A 23343-nucleotide genomic window follows, 5' to 3' on the forward strand; every position below is an offset into this window, starting at 1 on the left:
GGAGGGAGCTCCCTATCCAAAGATGTTAAACACAGGAGCTCCCTATTGAACAATACAGCCCCACCCAAGGTCTTCAGGTCTCTTCTTTCCCCACCCCCAACAATCAATGAAAAAGACTTTCAGTACAAAACAAACTCACAAAAGTTCTTCCAGTTCTCTGCCTTCCTTCCTTTGTTGAAAATGTGGAAAAACCCTTCTTTCAGTCTCAGTCTCTCCCTCTTGCAGCAGCCTGCAGCCTCCAACCTGTGCACACAGCAACAGTCAGCTGCACCTCGTTGATGCACTCAGGCTCCCAAATCAGAGAGCAGCCAATCCCTGTGCTGTACCTGTCCTGGGAGTGTTTGATGTGGACAGTGTGGAGGGAGCTTTACTCTGTATCGAACCCCGTGCTGTACCTGTCCTGGGAGTGTTTGATGGGGACAGTGTAGAGGGAGCTTTACTCTGTATCTAACCTGTGCTGTATTTGACAAGGGCATGATGCTGTGATTTTCCACAATGACCTCAGCAGGAAACTGATTGAAGTTCTGGAATCCGATGTTGGTGGTCTTTATGGTTTTTCGCTGGTATTTGGCCAGCGTTCCGCAGGGACTGTGGCCGGAGATCGATGTAACTCCTACAGAACTTCAGGGCCAAAAAAGTTAAGCAAGAAACAAAATTGCAGAATGTGTTGCTCTTAACTGAAGTCTTTCCCTCACTTCGTGGGCCTGAGGGGCTTTTTCAGGAGGAGCAGTTAGCTTTGTGAAATTTTCCTGGCCTCTTACTCTCTCTGATCCGTCACCTTTCTCTGTGGTTAACAGGTCCTTATCACAGACAGTGGGGTGAGAGGCTCCATCGCAGTGGGCGTTGTGCCCTATGACTATAATCTGAGCCAGCAACCTGGATGCGTCTCCTGTTCAGCTGCCTACCATGCAGATGATGGAAAGTAAGTGGAAAGTTAACCTTTCCTGATTTTGGTCCCAATATTTATTTCTGGTCAACACCTTGAGAAGTTGCAGAGAAGAGTAACTAGAATGGTACCAGCAATGAGAGACTTCAGTTATGTTGAGAAGTTGGGATTGTTCTACCAAGAGCAGAGAAGGCAGAGTGGAGATTTCATCAAGGTGTTAAAATGCTGAGGAGTTTGATAGAGTCAATGAGGAGAAACTGTTTCCACTGGCAGGAGGGTCAGTAACCAGAGGGCACAAATCTAAGATAATTGGCAAAAGGACCAGAGGGGGAGATGAGGACAATTTTTTAATGCAGTGAGTTGTTGTGATCTGGAACGCGCTGCCTGAAAGGGCGGTGGAAGCAGATTCAATAGTAACTTTCAAAAGGGATTTGGATAAATACTTGATTGGGAAAAATTTTCAGGGCTCTGGGGAAAGAGCAGGGGGGAGTGGGACTAATTGGATAGTTCTTTCCAAAGAGCCAGCACCGGCCACCTCCTGCTGGAACATTCTATGAAATAATGCAGACTGAGCTTTTAGCTTTGTGGTCGTATTGCCACTTCATGGGTCAGAATGTCCTGGGTTTGAAACTTACTCTGCCCAGTGGAAACTGGATCTTCACCTTAGAATTCTGGGATGGGATCCTTGCATCTGGTTTGTGATTGTCCATCATATCCTCCTGCCATATATGACTAATCCTCCTGTGGGCTGAGGAAAAAGGTGATTACGTTCATGGAAGGAGTGTTCACACAGTGTTCTGTCAGACTATGAATCCTGATCGTGCACAGATATGAAATTGCAGTGGTGATCTGTCTTTGCTTGTTAAAGTGATGTGGTAAGGTTCAGGGGGATATGAGTTGTTTTCGAAGTTGGGCCAGCAGAATGCAAATGCAGTCCAATGCAAAATAATTATCAAGGGAGGAAGGAACCGAAGTGAGAGTGTTACTGAATGGAACAGAAATGGAAAGTAGCGGTCAGTTGAAGGGGATCATGGAAAAATTGTTGAGGCGTGACTCCCAGAGCTGGCTGCTGTATAGAAATAAGAGAAATAAAAGACTTGTATTTATACAACAGCTTTCACAACCTCAGGATGTCCCAAAGCACTTCACAGCCAATGAAGTACCTTTTGAAGAGTAAGAAATATGGCAGCCAATCTGTGCACAGCAAGCTCCCACAAACCACAGTCAGAAAGAGCCAGAGACGACATGAGGCAAAACCTTTTTTCAATTGCAACGAGTGGTTAGGATTTGGAAAGCACTGCCTGATAGGGTGGTGAAAACAAATTCAGTAGTAGCTTTCAAAAGGAAATTGGATAAATATTTGAAGGAGAAAGAAATTGCAGAGATAAGGGGGAAAGAGCAGGGGCGTGGCTCTAACGAGACTATTCATCGAAAGGCATGATGGGCTGAATGGCCTCCTTCTGTGCTGTACTATTCTATGATTCTAATGAAGGCAAACAAGATGCTTGCTGATGGGTTGACTGCAAAGCAGAAGAGGAAATGTTGCTCCTCTTCCATTGGTGATCATGAATGTGGAATTGCTGGAGAAAGGAAGATCACAACCTCACACACGCACACACACACAAAACACTGTGATCACACACACTCACACACACACATACACAAAACACTGTGATCACACACACTCTCTCACACACACACACACACACACACACACACACAAAAACACTGTGATCACACACACACACAAAACACTGTGATCACACACACACACACACACACACACACACACAAAACACTGTGATCACACACAAACAAAACACTGTGATCACGCACACACACAAAACACTGTGATCACACACACTCACACACATACACACACAAAACACTGTGATCACACACACACACAACACTGTGATCACACACACTCACACACACAAAACACTGTGATCACACACACACACACACACACAAAACACTGTGATCACACACTCACTCACACACACACACACACACAAAACACTGTGATCACACACACACAAAACACTGTGATCACACACACTCACACACACAAAACACTGATCACACACACACAAAACACTGTGACCACACACACCCACACACAGAACACTGTGATCACACACACATAACACTGTGATCACACACACGCAAAACACTGTTCACACACTCACACTCTCACACACACACAAAACACTGTGATCACACACACTCACACACATACACACACAAAACACTGTGATCACACACACACACAACACTGTGATCACACACACTCACACACACAAAACACTGTGATCACACACACTCACACACACACAAAACACTGTGATCACACACTCACTCACACACACACATACACACACACACACAAAACACTGTGATCACACACACACAAAACACTGTGATCACACACACTCACACACACAAAACACTGATCACACACACACAAAACACTGTGACCACACACACCCACACACAGAACACTGTGATCACACACTCATACACACAAAACACTGTGATCACACACACATAACACTGTGATCACACACACGCAAAACACTGTGATCACACACTCACACTCTCACACACACACAAAACACTGTGATCACACACACTCACACACACAACACTGTGATCACTCACACACACACACACGCACACACAAAACACTGTGATCACACACACACAAAACACTGTGATCACACACACTCTCACACACACGCACACACACACACACACACAAAACACTGTGATCACACTCACAAAACACTGTGATCACACAGACACATGCACAAAACACTGTGATCTCACACACTCTCACACACACAAAACACTGCGATCACACACACACACACACACAAAACACTGATCAGACACACACACACACACAAAATACTGTAATCACACACACTCACACACACACACAGACACAAAACACTGTGATCACACACACTCACACAACACTGCAATCACACACACACACACACACACACAAAACACTGTGATCACACACACAAAACACTGTGATCACACACACTCACACACACACACAACACTGTGATTACGCACACACATAAAACACTGTGATCACACACACTCACGCACACACAAAACACTGTGATCACACACACACACACACAACACTGTGATCACACACACTCAAACACACACAAAACACTGTGATCACACACACACAAAACACTGTGATCACACACACACACACACAAAACACTGTGATCACACACACAAAACACTGTGATCACGCACACACACACAACACTGTGATCACACACACTCACACACACACAAAACACTGTGATCACACACACTCACACACACGCAAAACACTGTGATCACACACTCACTCACACACACACACATACACACACACACACAAAACACTGTGATCACACACACACAAAACACTGTGATCACACACTCACTCACACACACACACATACACACACACACACAAAACACTGTGATCACACACACACAAAACACTGTGATCACACACACTCACACACACAAAACACTGATCACACACACACACAACACTGTGATCACACACACTCACACACAGAACACTGTGATCACACACTCATACACACACACACACAAAACACTGTGATCACACACACACACAACACTGTGATCACACACACACAAAACACTGCGATTAGACACACGCATAAAACACTGTGATCACACACACATACACAAAACACAGTGATCACACACACATTCACATAACACTGTGATTACACACACATAAACAAAACACTGTGATCACACACACTCACACAACACTGTGATCACACACACACACACACAAAACACTGTGATCACACACACTCACACACACAAAACACTGTGATCACACACACTCACACACACAAAACACTGTGATCACACACACTCTCACACAAAAACACACACACACACAAAAACACTGTGAGCACACACACAAAACACTGTGATCACACACACTCACACACACAAAACACTGTGATCACACACACTTTCACACAAAAACACACACACACACAAAAACACTGTGAGCACACACACAAAACACTGTGATCACACACACACACACAAAAGACTGTGATCACACACACTCACACACACACAAAACACTGTGATCACACACACTCACACAACACTGTGATCACACACACACACACACACTCACACAACACTATGATCACACACTCACACAACACTGTGATCACACACACTCACACGCACAAAACACTGCGATTAGACACACACACAAAACACTGTGATTACACACACATGCACAAAACACTCTGATTACAAACACACACGCACAAAACACTGTGAACACACACACAGAAAACACTGTGATCACACACACAGAAAACACTGTGATCACACACACTCACACACACACACACACACACACAAACACAACACTGTGATCACTCACACACACACACACACAAAACACTGTGATCACACACACTCACACACACACAAAACACTGTGATCATGCACACACAAAACACTGTGATCACACACACTCTCACACACAAAACACTGTGATCACACACACAAAACACTGTGATCACACACACTCACACACACACACACACAAAACACTGTGATCACACACAAAACACTGATCACACACACACTCACATGCACACACACACACAAAACACTGTGATCACACACACACACAAAACACTGTGATCACACACACTCACACACACACACACAAAACACTGTGATCACACACACTCACACACACACATAACACTGTGATTACACACACACAAACAAAACACTGTGATCACACACACACACAAAACACTGTGATCTCTCACACACACACGCACACAGAACACTGTGATCATACACACAAAACACTGTGATCACACACACTCACACACAAAACACTGTGATCACACACACTCACACACACACAAAACACTGTGATCACACATACTCACACACACAAAACACTGTGATCACACACACTCACACAAACAAAACACTGCGATTAGACACACACACACACACACACACGAAACACTGTGATCACACACACTCACACACACAACACTGTGATCACACACTCACACAACACTGTGATCACACACACTCACACACACAAAACACTGCGATTAGAGACACGCACAAAACACTGCGATTAGACACACACACAAAACACTGTGATTACACACACACGCACAAAACACTCTACACACACGCACAAAACACTGTGAACACACACACTCACACACACACACACACACACACAACACTGTGATCACACACTCACACACACAACACTGTGATCACTCACACACACACACACAAAACACTGTGATCACACACTCACACACACAAAACACTATGATCACGCACACAAAACACTGTGATCACACACACTCACACACACACACAAAACACTGTGATCACACACACAAAACACTGATCACACAAACACTCACATGCACACACACACACAAAACACTGTGATCACACACACATACACACACACACACACAAAACACTGTGATCACACACATTCACACACACACACACAAAACACTGTGATCACACACACTCACACACACAACACTGTGATCACACACTCACACAACACTGTGATCACACACACTCACACACACAAAACACTGCGATTGGAGACACGCACAAAACACTGCGATTAGACACACACACAAAACACTGTGATTACACACACACGCACAAAACACTCTACACACACGCACAAAACACTGTGAACACACACACTCACACACACACACACACACACACAACACTGTGATCACACACTCACACACACAACACTGTGATCACTCACACACACACACACAAAACACTGTGATCACACACTCACACACACAAAACACTATGATCACGCACACAAAACACTGTGATCACACACACTCACACACACACACAAAACACTGTGATCACACACACAAAACACTGATCACACAAACACTCACATGCACACACACACACAAAACACTGTGATCACACACACATACACACACACACACACAAAACACTGTGATCACACACATTCACACACACACACACAAAACACTGTGATCACACACACTCACCCACACACAAAACACTGTGATCACACACTCACACACACACACACAAAACACTGTGATCACACACACACACAAAACACTGTGATCTCTCTCACACACACACACACACACACACACATACATAACACTGTGATCACACACACAAAACACTGTGATCACACACACACATACAAAACACTGTGATCACACACACTCACACAAACAAAACACTGCGATTAGACACACACACACGAAACACTGTGATCACACACACTCACACACACACAAAAGACTGTGATCACACACACTCACACACACACACAAAACACTGTGATCACACACACACACACACACAACACTGTGATCACACACACTCACACACACACACACACAACACTGTGATCACACACACTCACACACACAAAACCTCTGATCACACACACTCACACAAACAAAACATTGCAATTTGACACACACAAGACACTGATTACACACACACACAAAACACTGATCACACACACACAACACTGTGATCACACACACACACAAAACACTGTGATCACACACAAACAAAACATTGCGATTTGACACACACAAGACACTGATTACACACACACACAAAACACTGTGATCACACACAAAACACTGCGATTAGACACACACAAAACACTGTGATCACACACACTCACACAAACAAAACATTGTGATTAGACACACACTAGACACTGATTACACACACACACACAATACTGATTACACACACAAAACACTGATTACACACACACACAAAACACTGTGATCACACACACACAAAACACTGCGATTAGACACACACACAAAACACTGTGATCACACACACATACACAAAACACTGTGATCACATATACAAAACACTGTGATTACTCACACATAAACAAAACACTGTGATCACACACACTCACACAATACTGTGATCACACACACACACACACACACAAAACACTGTGATCACACACACTCTCACACAAAAACACACACACACACAAAAACACTGTGATCACACACACAAAACACTGTGATCACACACACACACACAAAACACTGTGATCACACACTCACACACACAACACTGTGATCACTCACACACACGCACATACAAAACACTGTGATCACGCACACACAAAACACTGTGATCACACACACTCTCACACACAAAACACTGTGATCACACACACTCACACACACACACACACACAACACTGTGATCACACACTCACACACACAACACTGTGATCACTCACACACACGCACATACAAAACACTGTGATCACGCACACACAAAACACTGTGATCACACACACTCTCACACACAAAACACTGTGATCACACACACTCACACACACACAAAACACTGTGATCACGCACACACAAAACACTGTGATCACACACACTCTCACACACAAAACACTGTGATCACACACACAAAACACTGTGATCACACACACTCACACACACACACAAAACACTGTGATCACACACACAAAACACTGATCACACACACACTCACATGCACACACAGACACAAAACACTGTGATCACACACACACACACAAAACACTGTGATCACACACACTCACACACACACAAAACACTGTGATCACGCACACTCAAACACACACACACACACACAACACTGTGATCACACACTCACACACACAACACTGTGATCACTCACACACACCAACTCACAAAACACTGTGATCACACACACTCACACACACACAAAACACTGTGATCACGCACACACACAAAACACTGTGATCTCACACACAAAACACTGATCACACACACACTCACATGCACACACACACACAGAACACTGTGATCACACACACACACACACAAAACACTGTGATCACACACACACATGCACAAAACACTGTGATCACACACACTCACGCACACACACACAAAACACTGTGATCACACACTCACACAAAACACTGTGATCACACACACACACAAAACACTGTGATCTCACACACACACACACACACACACACACAACACTGTGATCACACACACAAAACACTGTGATCACACACACACACACACAAAACACTGTGATCACACATACTCACACACACAAAACACTGATCACACACACTCACACAAACAAAACACTGTGATCACACACACTCACACACACAAAACACTGTGATCACACACACTCACCCACACACAAAACACTGTGATCACACACTCACACACACACACACAAAACACTGTGATCACACACACACACAAAACACTGTGATCTCTCTCACACACACACACACATAACACTGTGATCACACACACAAAACACTGTGATCACACACACACACAAAACACTGTGATCACACACACACATACAAAACACTGTGATCACACACACTCACACACACACAAAACACTGTGATCACACATACACACACAAAACACTGTGATCACACACACTCACACAAACAAAACACTGCGATTAGACACACACACACACACAGGAAACACTGTGATCACACACACTCACACACACACAAAAGACTGTGATCACACACACTCACACACACACACAAAACACTGTGATCACACACACACACACACACACACAACACTGTGATCACACACACTCACACACACACACAAAACCTGTGATCACACACACTCACACAAACAAAACATTGCAATTTGACACACACAAGCCACTGATTACACACACACACAAAACACTGATCACACACACACACAAAACACTGTGATCACACACACACACACAAAACACTGCGATTAGACACACACAAAACACTGTGATCACACACACTCACACACACACACACACAACACTGTGATCACACACACTCACGCACACAAAACCTGTGATCACACACACTCACACACACACACACACAACACTGTGATCACACACACTCACACACACAAAACCTGTGATCACACACACTCACACAAACAAAACATTGCAATTTGACACACACAAGCCACTGATTACACACACACACAAAACACTGATTACACACACACACAAAATACTGATTACACACACAAAACACTGATTACACACACACACAAAACACTGTGATCACACACACACAAAACACTGTGATTAGACACACACACAAAACACTGTGATCACACACACATACACAAAACACTGTGATCACACACACTCACACAATACTGTGATCACACACACACACACACACAAAACACTGTGATCACACACACTCTCACACAAAAACACACACACACAAAAACACTGTGATCACACACACAAAACACTGTGATCACACACACACACACAAAACACTGTGATCACACACACAAAACACTGTGATCACACACTCACACAACACTGTGATCACACACTCACACAACACTGTGATCACACACACTCACACACACAAAACACTGCGATTAGAGACACGCACAAAACACTGCGATTAGACACACACACAAAACACTGTGATTACACACACACGCACAAAACACTCTACACACACGCACAAAACACTGTGAACACACACACAGAAAACACTGTGATCACACACACTCACACACACACACACACACACACAACACTGTGATCACACACTCACACACACAACACTGTGATCACTCACACACACACACACACACAAAACACTGTGATCACGCACACACAAAACACTGTGATCACACACACTCTCACACACAAAACACTGTGATCACACACACTCGCACACACACAAAACACTGTGATCACGCACACACAAAACACTGTGATCACACACACTCTCACACACAAAACACTGTGATCACACACACAAAACACTGTGGTCACACACACTCACACACACACACACAAAACACTGTGATCACACACACAAAACACTGATCACACACACACTCACATGCACACACAGACACAAAACACTGTGATCACACACACACACACACAAAACACTGTGATCACACACACTCAAACACACACACACACACACAACACTGTGATTACACACTCACACACACAACACTGTGATCACTCACACACACACACTCACAAAACACTGTGATCACACACACTCACACACACACAAAACACTGTGATCACGCACACCCACAAAACACTGTGATCTCTCACACACACACACACACACACACACACACACACATAACACTGTGATCACACACACAAAACACTGTGATCACACACACAAAACACTGATCACACACACACTCACATGCACACACACACACAAAACACTGTGATCACACACACACACACACACACAAAACACTGTGATCACACACACACACACAAAACACTGTGATCACACACACTCACGCACACACACACAAAACACTGTGATCACACACTCACACAAAACACTGTGATCACACACACACACAAAACACTGTGATCTCTCACACACACACACACACACACACACACACAACACTGTGATCACACACACACACACAAAACACTGTGATCACACACACAAAACACTGTGATCACACACACTCACACACACACAAAACACTGTGATCACACATACTCACACACACAAAACACTGATCACACACACTCACACAAACAAAACACTGCGATTAGACACACTCACACACACGCGGAACACTGTGATCACACACACTCACACACACACAAAAGACTGTGATCACACACACTCACACACACAAAACACTGTGATCACACACACACAAAACACTGTGATCACACACACTCACACACACAAAACCTGTGATCTCACGCACTCACACAAACAAAACATTGCGATTTGACACACACAAGACACTGATTACACACACACACAAAACACTGATTACACACACACACAAAACACTGTGATCACACACAAAACACTGCGATTAGACACACACAAAACACTGTGATCACACACACTCACACACACAAAACCTGTGATCTCACGCACTCACACAAACAAAACATTGCGATTTGACACACACAAGACACTGATTACACACACACACAAAACACTGTGATCACACACAAAACACTGCGATTAGACACACACAAAACACTGTGATCACACACACTTACACAAACAAAACATTGTGATTAGACACACACTAGACACTGATTACACACACACACAAAATACTGATTACACACACAAAACACTGATTACACACACACAAAACACTGTGATCACACACACACAAAACACTGTGATCACACACACAAAACACTGTGATCACACACACATACACAAAACACTGTGATCACACACGCACACACAGAATACTGTGATCACACACACACAAAACACTGTGATCACACACACTCATACACACACAAAACACTGTGATCACACACACTCACACAACACTGTGATCACACACACACACACACTCACACAAAACACTGTGATCACACACACTCAAACACACAAAACACTGTGATCACACACACTCACACAGAAAACTCTGTGATCACACACACAAAACACTGTGATCACACACACTCACACACACACACACACACAAAACACTGTGATTATGCACACACACAAAACACTGTGATCACACACACACACACACAAAACACTGTGATCACGCACACACACACAACACTGTGATCACACACACTCACACACACACAAAACACTGATCACACACACTCACACACACACAAAACACTGTGATCACACACACTCACACACACACAAAATACTGTGATCACACACACTCACACACACACACACACACAAAACACACACACAAAAGACTGTGATCACACACACTCTCACACAAAAACACACACACACACAAAAAACACTGTGAGCACACACACAAAACACTGTGATCACACACACACACAAAACACTGTGATCACACACACTCACACACACACAAAACACTGTGATCACACACAACCACACAACACTGTGATCACACACACTCACACACACAAAACACTGTGTTCACACACACCCACACACACAAAACACTGTGATCACACACACAAAACACTGATCACACACACACACTCATGCACACACACACACAAAACACTGTGATCACACACACACACACAAAACACTGTGATCACACACACTCACACACACACACAAAACACTGTGATCACACACACTCACACACACACAAAACACTGTGATCACACACTCACACACACACAAAACACTGTGATCACACACACACACAAAACACTGTGATCTCACACACACACACACACACACACAACACTGGGATCACACACACAAAACACTGATCACACACACACACACACACAAAACACTGTGATCACACATACTCACACACACAAAACACTGTGATCACACACACTCACACAAACAAAACACTGCGATTAGACACACACACACACACACGAAACACTGTGATCACACACACACACAAAACACTGTGATCACACACACTCACACACACACAAAACACTGTGATCACACACAACCACACAACACTGTGATCACACACACTCACACACACAAAACACTGTGTTCACACACACCCACACACACAAAACACTGTGATCACACACACAAAACACTGATCACACACACACTCATGCACACACACACACAAAACACTGTGATCACACACACACACACAAAACACTGTGATCACACACACTCACACACACACACAAAACACTGTGATCACACACACTCACACACACACAAAACACTGTGATCACACACTCACACACACACAAAACACTGTGATCACACACACACACAAAACACTGTGATCTCACACACACACACACACACACACACACAACACTGGGATCACACACACAAAACACTGATCACACACACACACACACACAAAACACTGTGATCACACATACTCACACACACAAAACACTGTGATCACACACACTCACACAAACAAAACACTGCGATTAGACACACACACACACACGAAACACTGTGATCACACACACTCACACACACACAAAAGACTGTGATCACACACACTCACACACACACACAAAACACTGTGATCACACACACACACAAAACACTGTGATCACACACACAAAACATTGTGATTAGACACACACTAGACACTGATTACACACACACACACAAAATACTGATTACACACACAAAACACTGATTACACACACACACAAAACACTGTGATCACACACACACAAAACACTGTGATCACACACACACAAAACACTGCGATTGGACACACACACAAAACACTGTGATTACTCACACATAAACAAAACACTGTGATCACACACACTCACACAACACTGTGATCACACACACACACACAAAACACTGTGATCACACACACTCACACACACACAAAACACTGTGATCACACACACTCTCACACAAAAACACACACACACACACAAAACACTGTGATCACACACACAAAACACTGTGATCACACACACATACACAAAACACTGTGATCACACACGCACACACAGAATACTGTGATCACACACACACACACACAAAACACTGTGATCACACACACTCATACACACACAAAACACTGTGATCACACACACTCACACAACACTGTGATCACACACACACACACTCACACAAAACACTGTGATCACACACACTCAAACACACAAAACACTGTGATCACACACACTCACACAGAAAACTCTGTGATCACACACACAAAACACTGTGATCACACACACTCACACACACACACACACACACACACAAAACACTGTGATTATGCACACACACAAAACACTGTGATCACACACACACACACACAAAACACTGTGATCACGCACACACACACAACACTGTGATCACACACACTCACACACACACAAAACACTGTGATCACACACACTCACACACACACAAAATACTGTGATCACACACACTCACACACACACACACACACAAAACACACACACAAAAGACTGTGATCACACACACTCTCACATAAAAACACACACACACGCAAAAAACACTGTGAGCACACACACAAAACACTGTGATCACACACACACACAAAACACTGTGATCACACACACTCACACACACAAAACACTGTGATCACACACACTCACACACACACAAAACACTGTGATCACACACACTCACACAAGACTGTGATCACACACACACACTCACACAACACTGTGATCACACACACTCACACACACAAAACACTGTGTTCACACACACTCACACAAACAAAACACTGTGATCACACACACAAAACACTGATCACACACACACACTCATGCACACACACACACACAAAACACTGTGATCACACACACACACACAAAACACTGTGATCACACACACACACACACAAAACACTGTGATCACACACACTCACACACACACACAAAACACTGTGATCACACACACTCACACACACACAAAACACTGTGATCACACACTCACACACACACACAAAACACTGTGATCACACACACACACAAAACACTGTGACCTCACACACACACACACACACACACATACAACACTGGGATCACACACACAAAACACTGTGATCACACACACACACAAAACACTGTGATCACACATACTCACACACACAAAACACTGTGATCACACACACTCACACAAACAAAACACTGCGATTAGACACACACACACACACACACACACGAAACACTGTGATCACACACACTCACACACACACAAAACACTGTGATCACACACACACAAAACACTGTGATCACACACACTCACACACACACACACAAAACACTGTGATCACACACACAAAACACTGTGATCACACCCACTCACACAAACAAAACATTGCGATTAGACACACACAAGACACTGATTACACATACACACAAAACACTGTGATCACACACACACACAAAACACTGCGATTAGACACACACAAAACACTGTGATCACACACACTCACACGCACACAAAACACTGTGATCACACACACTCACACAAAGAAAACATTGTGATTAGACACACACTAGACACTGATTACACACACACACAAAACACTGTGATCACACACACATATAAAGAACACTGTGATTACACACACATAAACAAAACACTGTGATCACACACACACACACACAAAACACTGTGATCACACACACTCACACCCAAAACACTGTGATCACACACACGCACACACAAAACACTGTGTTCACACACACTCTCACACAAAAACACACACACACACACAAAACACTGTGATCACACACACACACAACACTGTGATCACACACACACACACAAAACACTGTAATCACACACACTCACACACACACAAAACACTGTGATCACACACACTCACACAACACTGTGATCACACACACACACACTCACACAACACTGTGATCACACACACACTCACACAACACTGTGATCACACACACTCACACAAACAAAACACTGCGATTAGACACACACACACACACACGGAACACTGTGATCACACACACTCACACACACACAAAAGACTGTGATCACACACACTCACACACACAAAACACTGTGATCACACACACTCACACACACACAAAACACTGTGATCACACACACTCACACACACAAAACACAGTGATCACACACACTCACACACACAAAACCTGTGATCTCACGCACTCACACAAACAAAACATTGCGATTTGACACACACAAGACACTGATTACACACACACACAAAACACTGATTACACACACACACAAAACACTGTGATCACACACAAAACACTGCGATCACACACAAAACACTGCGATTAGACACACACAAAACACTGTGATCACACACACTCACACACACAAAACCTGTGATCTCACGCACTCACACAAACAAAACATTGCGATTTGACACACACAAGACACTGATTACACACACACACAAAACACTGTGATCACACACAGAACACTGCGATTAGACACACACAAAACACTGTGATCACACACACACAAACAAAACATTGTGATTAGACACACACTAGACACTGATTACACACACACACAAAATACTGATTACACACACAAAACACTGATTACACACACACACAAAACACTGTGATCACACACACACAAAACACTGTGATCACACACACACAAAACACTGCGATTGGACACACACACAAAACACTGTGATTACTCACACATAAACAAAACACTGTGATCACACACACTCACACAACACTGTGATCACACACACACACACAAAACACTGTGATCACACACACTCACACACACACAAAACACTGTGATCACACACACTCTCACACAAAAACACACACACACACACAAAACACTGTGATCACACACACAAAACACTGTGATCACACACATACACAAAACACTGTGATCACACACGCACACACAGAATACTGTGATCACACACACACACACACAAAACACTGTGATCACACACACTCATACACACACAAAACACTGTGATCACACACACTCACACAACACTGTGATCACACACACACACACTCACACAAAACACTGTGATCACACACACTCAAACACACAAAACACTGTGATCACACACACTCACACAGAAAACTCTGTGATCACACACACAAAACACTGTGATCACACACACACACACACAAAACACTGTGATTATGCACACACACAAAACACTGTGATCACACACACACACACACACACACAAAACACTGTGATCACGCACACACACACAACACTGTGATCACACACACTCACACACACACAAAACACTGATCACACACACTCACACACACACAAAACACTGTGATCACACACACTCACACACACACAAAATACTGTGATCACACACACTCACACACACACACACACAAAACACACACACAAAAGACTGTGATCACACACACTCTCACACAAAAACACACACACACACAAAAAACACTGTGAGCACACACACAAAACACTGTGATCACACACACACACAAAACACTGTGATCACACACACTCACGCACACAAAACACTGTGATCACACACACTCACACACACACAAAACACTGTGATCACACACAACCACACAACACTGTGATCACACACACACACTCACACAACACTGTGATCACACACACTCACACACACAAAACACTGTGTTCACACACACTCACACACACAAAACACTGTGATCACACACACAAAGCACTGATCACACACACACACTCATGCACACACACACAAAACACTGTGATCACACACACACAACACTGTGATCACACACACACACACACAAAACACTGTGATCACACACACTCACACACACACACACAAAACACTGTTATCACACACACTCACACACACACAAAACACTGTGATCACACACTCACACACACACAAAACACTGTGATCACACACACACACAAAACACTGTGATCACACATACTCACACACACAAAACAGTGTGATCACACACACTCATACAAACAAAACACTGCGATTAGACACACACACACGAAACACTGTGATCACACACACTCACACACACACAAAAGACTGTGATCACACACACTCACACACACACACAAAACACTGTGATCACACACACTCACACACACACACACAAAACACTGTGATCACACACACAAAACACTGTGATCACACACACTCACACAAACAAAACATTATGATTAGACACACACTAGACACTGATTACACACACACACAAAATACTGATTACACACACAAAACACTGATTACACACGCACACAAAACACTGTGATCACACACACACAAAACACTGTGATCACACACACACAAAACACTGCGATTGGACACACACACAAAACACTGTGATTACTCACACATAAACAAAACACTGTGATCACACACACTCACACAACACTGTGATCACACACACACACAAAACACTGTGATCACACACACTCACACACACACAAAACACTGTGATCACACACACTCTCACACAAAAACACACACACACAAAACACTGTGATCACACACACAAAACACTGTGATCACACACACATACACAAAATACTGTGATCACACACACACACACAAAACACTGTGATCACACACACTCATACACACACAAAACACTGTGATCACACACACTCACACAACACTGTGATCACACACACACACACTCACACAAAACACTGTGATCACACACACTCAAACACACAAAACACTGTGATCACACACACTCACACACACACACACACACACAAAACACTGTGATTATGCACACACACAAAACACTGTGATCACACACACACACACAACACTGTGATCACACACACTCACACACACACAAAACACTGATCACACACACTCACACACACACAAAACACTGTGATCACACACACTCACACACACACAAAATACTGTGATCACACACACTCACACACACACACACACACAAAACACTGTGATTATGCACACACACAAAACACTGTGATCACGCACACACACACAACACTGTGATCACACACACTCACACACACACAAAACACTGATCACACACACTCACACACACACAAAACACTGTGATCACACACACTCACACACACACAAAATACTGTGATCACACACACTCACACACACACACACAAAACACACACACAAAAGACTGTGATCACACACACTCTCACACAAAAACACACACACACACAAAAACACTGTGAGCACACACACAAAACACTGTGATCACACACACACACAAAACACTGTGATCACACACACTCACACACACAAAACACTGTGATCACACACACTCACACACACACAAAACACTGTGATCACACACACTCACACAACACTGTGATCACACACACACACTCACACAACACTGTGATCACACACACTCACACACACAAAACACTGTGTTCACACACACTCACACACACAAAACACTGTGATCACACACACAAAACACTGATCACACACACACACTCATGCACACACACACACAAAACACTGTGATCACACACACACACACAAAACACTGTGATCACACACACTCACACACACACACAAAACACTGTGATCACACACACTCACACACACACAACACACTGTGATCACACACTCACACACACACACAAAACACTGTGATCACACACACACACAAAACACTGTGATCTCACACACACACACACACACACAACACTGGGATCACACACACAAAACACTGTGATCACACACACACACACACAAAACACTGTGATCACACATACTCACACACACAAAACACTGTGATCACACACACTCACACAAACAAAACACTGCGATTAGACACACACACACACACGAAACACTGTGATCACACACACTCACACACACACAAAAGACTGTGATCACACACACTCACACACACACACAAAACACTGTGATCACACACACTCACACACACACACACAAAACACTGTGATCACACACACAAAACACTGTGATCACACCCACTCACACAAACAAAACATTGCGATTAGACACACACAAGACACTGATTACACACACACACAAAACACTGTGATCACACACACACACAAAACACTGCGATTAGACACACACAAAACACTGTGATCACACACACTCACACAAAACACTGTGATCACACACACTCACACAAAGAAAACATTGTGATTAGACACACACTAGACACTGATTACACACACACACAAAACACTGTGATCACACACACATATAAAGAACACTGTGATTACACACACATAAACAAAACACTGTGATCACACACACACACACACAAAACACTGTGATCACACACACTCACACCCAAAACACTGTGATCACACACACGCACACACAAAACACTGTGTTCACACACACTCTCACACAAAAACACACACACACACACAAAACACTGTGATCACACACACACACAACACTGTGATCACACACACACACACACAAAACACTGTGATCACACACACTCACACACACACAAAACACTGTGATCACACACACTCACACACACACAAAACACTGTGATCACACACACACACTCACACAACACTGTGATCACACACACACACACTCACACAACACTGTGATCACACACACACTCACACAACACTGTGATCACACACACTCACACAGAAAACACTGTGATCACACACACACAAAACACTGTGATCACACACACTCACACACACACACACAAAACACTGTGATTACGCACACACACAAAACACTGTGATCACACACACTCACACACACACACAAAACACTGTGATCACGCACACACACACACAACACTGTGATCACACACACTCACACACACACAAAACACTTTGATCACACACACACACACAAAACACTGTGATCACCCACACACAAAACACTGTGATCACACACACACACACACACAACACTGTTATCACACACACACACACAAAACACTGTGATCACACACACACACAAAACACTGTGATGGCACACACACACACACATAAAACACTGCGATTAGACACACTCACACAAACAAAACACTGCGATTAGACACACACATAAAACACTGTGATTACACACACACACGCACACAAAACACTGATTGCACACACACACAAAACACTGCGATTAGACACGCTCACACAAACAAAACATTGCGATTAGACACACACATAAAACACTGTGATTACACACACACACGCACACAAAACACTGATTGCACACACACACAAAACACTGCGATTAGACACGCACACAAAACACTGTGATCACACACACTCACACAAACAAAACACTGCGATTAGACACACACATAAAACACTGTGATTACACACACACACACACACACACACAACACTGATTACACACACACACAAAACACTGTGATCACACACACACACAAAACACTGTGATCACACACACACACACAAAACACTGCGATTAGACACACACATAAAACACTGTGATTACACACACATACACAAAACACTGTGATCACACATACACACAGGGCTGAATTTTACAGCGCCCCAGTGGGTTGGATGGTTGCGTGGGGGCTGTGTAAAATTGAGCGGGTGGCTCCGGGAGGATTTCCCCCCTCCGGCCAACTTTACAGCGGTCGGGCGGGGGATGGTGGGGGAAACGGCCTGCCCGCACTAGGCCAAACAAGTGGCCACTTAAGGGCCCTTGCCCGTCTCCACCGGTATTTTGCCCATGACAAGTGGGTGTGCTGGGGACGTGAAAGGCCACCCAGCGATAGCTGCCAGCCTTTCCTCACGCGGGGAGGTGCCATGGCAGTTGTGCACAGGTTGCCCAATTGAGAGCCGCCCCCACCTCCCAATCCACCCCCGGGACCCAAGATGCGCTCCCCTCCCCTCCAAACGACTACATTTTCCTTGCCGTCACAACCGATCGACCCCCCCCCCACCCACGACGAGGCAAGCCCAACTTACCTGAAGTCCTGACTCCATGACATTGGCTGGGCTGCAATCCCAGCAGCAGTCATCGCTCCTGGTGGCGCTGCTGGGACTAAGCTGATTGGCCGATAGCTTACTGTGGCGGAACCTCTTCCCTCAAGTGGGTGGAAGTCCCGCTTCGGGTCACTTAAAGCCCGGGGACCTGTAAAATGCGTGTTGGATCCCCAGGCTAGGCGGCGGCGCAGTCCCGTCTGCCTACGGTAAACTCCCGCTTACATACACACTCTTACACGACACTACAATCACACACACACACACACACACACACACACACACACACACACACACACACACACACACACACACACACACACACAAAAACTGCGATCACAATCACACACAGACAACATTGCGATAAAACACACACACATACACCACTTCAATCATACTGACCTAGAGTCAAAGATAGTCCAGGTCTGTCGAGTCTGTGCTCGCTCTCTGTAGAGCAATCCCAGTCAGTCCCATTCCCCCACTCTATTCCCGTATCCCTTCAATTTATTTCTCTCAAGTGTCCATCCTATTCCCTTTTGAAATCATTCATCGTCTCTACTTCCACTTTAGGCACAGAATTCCAGGTCATTACCACTCGCTGCATAAAAGTTCTTCCTCACATCCTCCTTGCATCTCTTGCCTAAAGCCTTAGGACAAAGCAGCCCTCTTGATTGGCACCCCGTCCACAAAAATTCACTCCCTCCACCACCGATGCACAATGGCAGCTGTGTGTACCATCTATACGATGCACTGCAGCAACTCACCAAGACTCCATAGACAGCACCTTCCAAACCCGCGACCCCCACCTAGAGGGACAAGGGCAGCAGATGCATGGGAACACCACCACCTGCAAGTTCCCCTCCAAGTCACACACCATCCTGACTTGGAA

General features: G+C 44.1%; 1 protein-coding gene across 1 annotated transcript in view; it reads left to right on the forward strand.

Annotated features, from left to right (window-relative positions):
* The window catches only part of LOC137371815 (SPRY domain-containing protein 3-like), a 1004091-nt gene that overhangs the window by 412381 nt on the left and 568367 nt on the right, over positions 1–23343 (forward strand). Inside the window, exon 5 of the mRNA XM_068034707.1 lies at positions 798–922. Within this exon, the coding sequence (XP_067890808.1) occupies positions 798–922 (125 nt within the window). The remainder of the gene's footprint in view (positions 1–797; positions 923–23343) is intronic.

The sequence above is a fragment of the Heterodontus francisci genome, chromosome 7 (genome assembly GCF_036365525.1).
Source record: "Heterodontus francisci isolate sHetFra1 chromosome 7, sHetFra1.hap1, whole genome shotgun sequence".
Taxonomy (NCBI): domain Eukaryota; kingdom Metazoa; phylum Chordata; class Chondrichthyes; order Heterodontiformes; family Heterodontidae; genus Heterodontus; species Heterodontus francisci.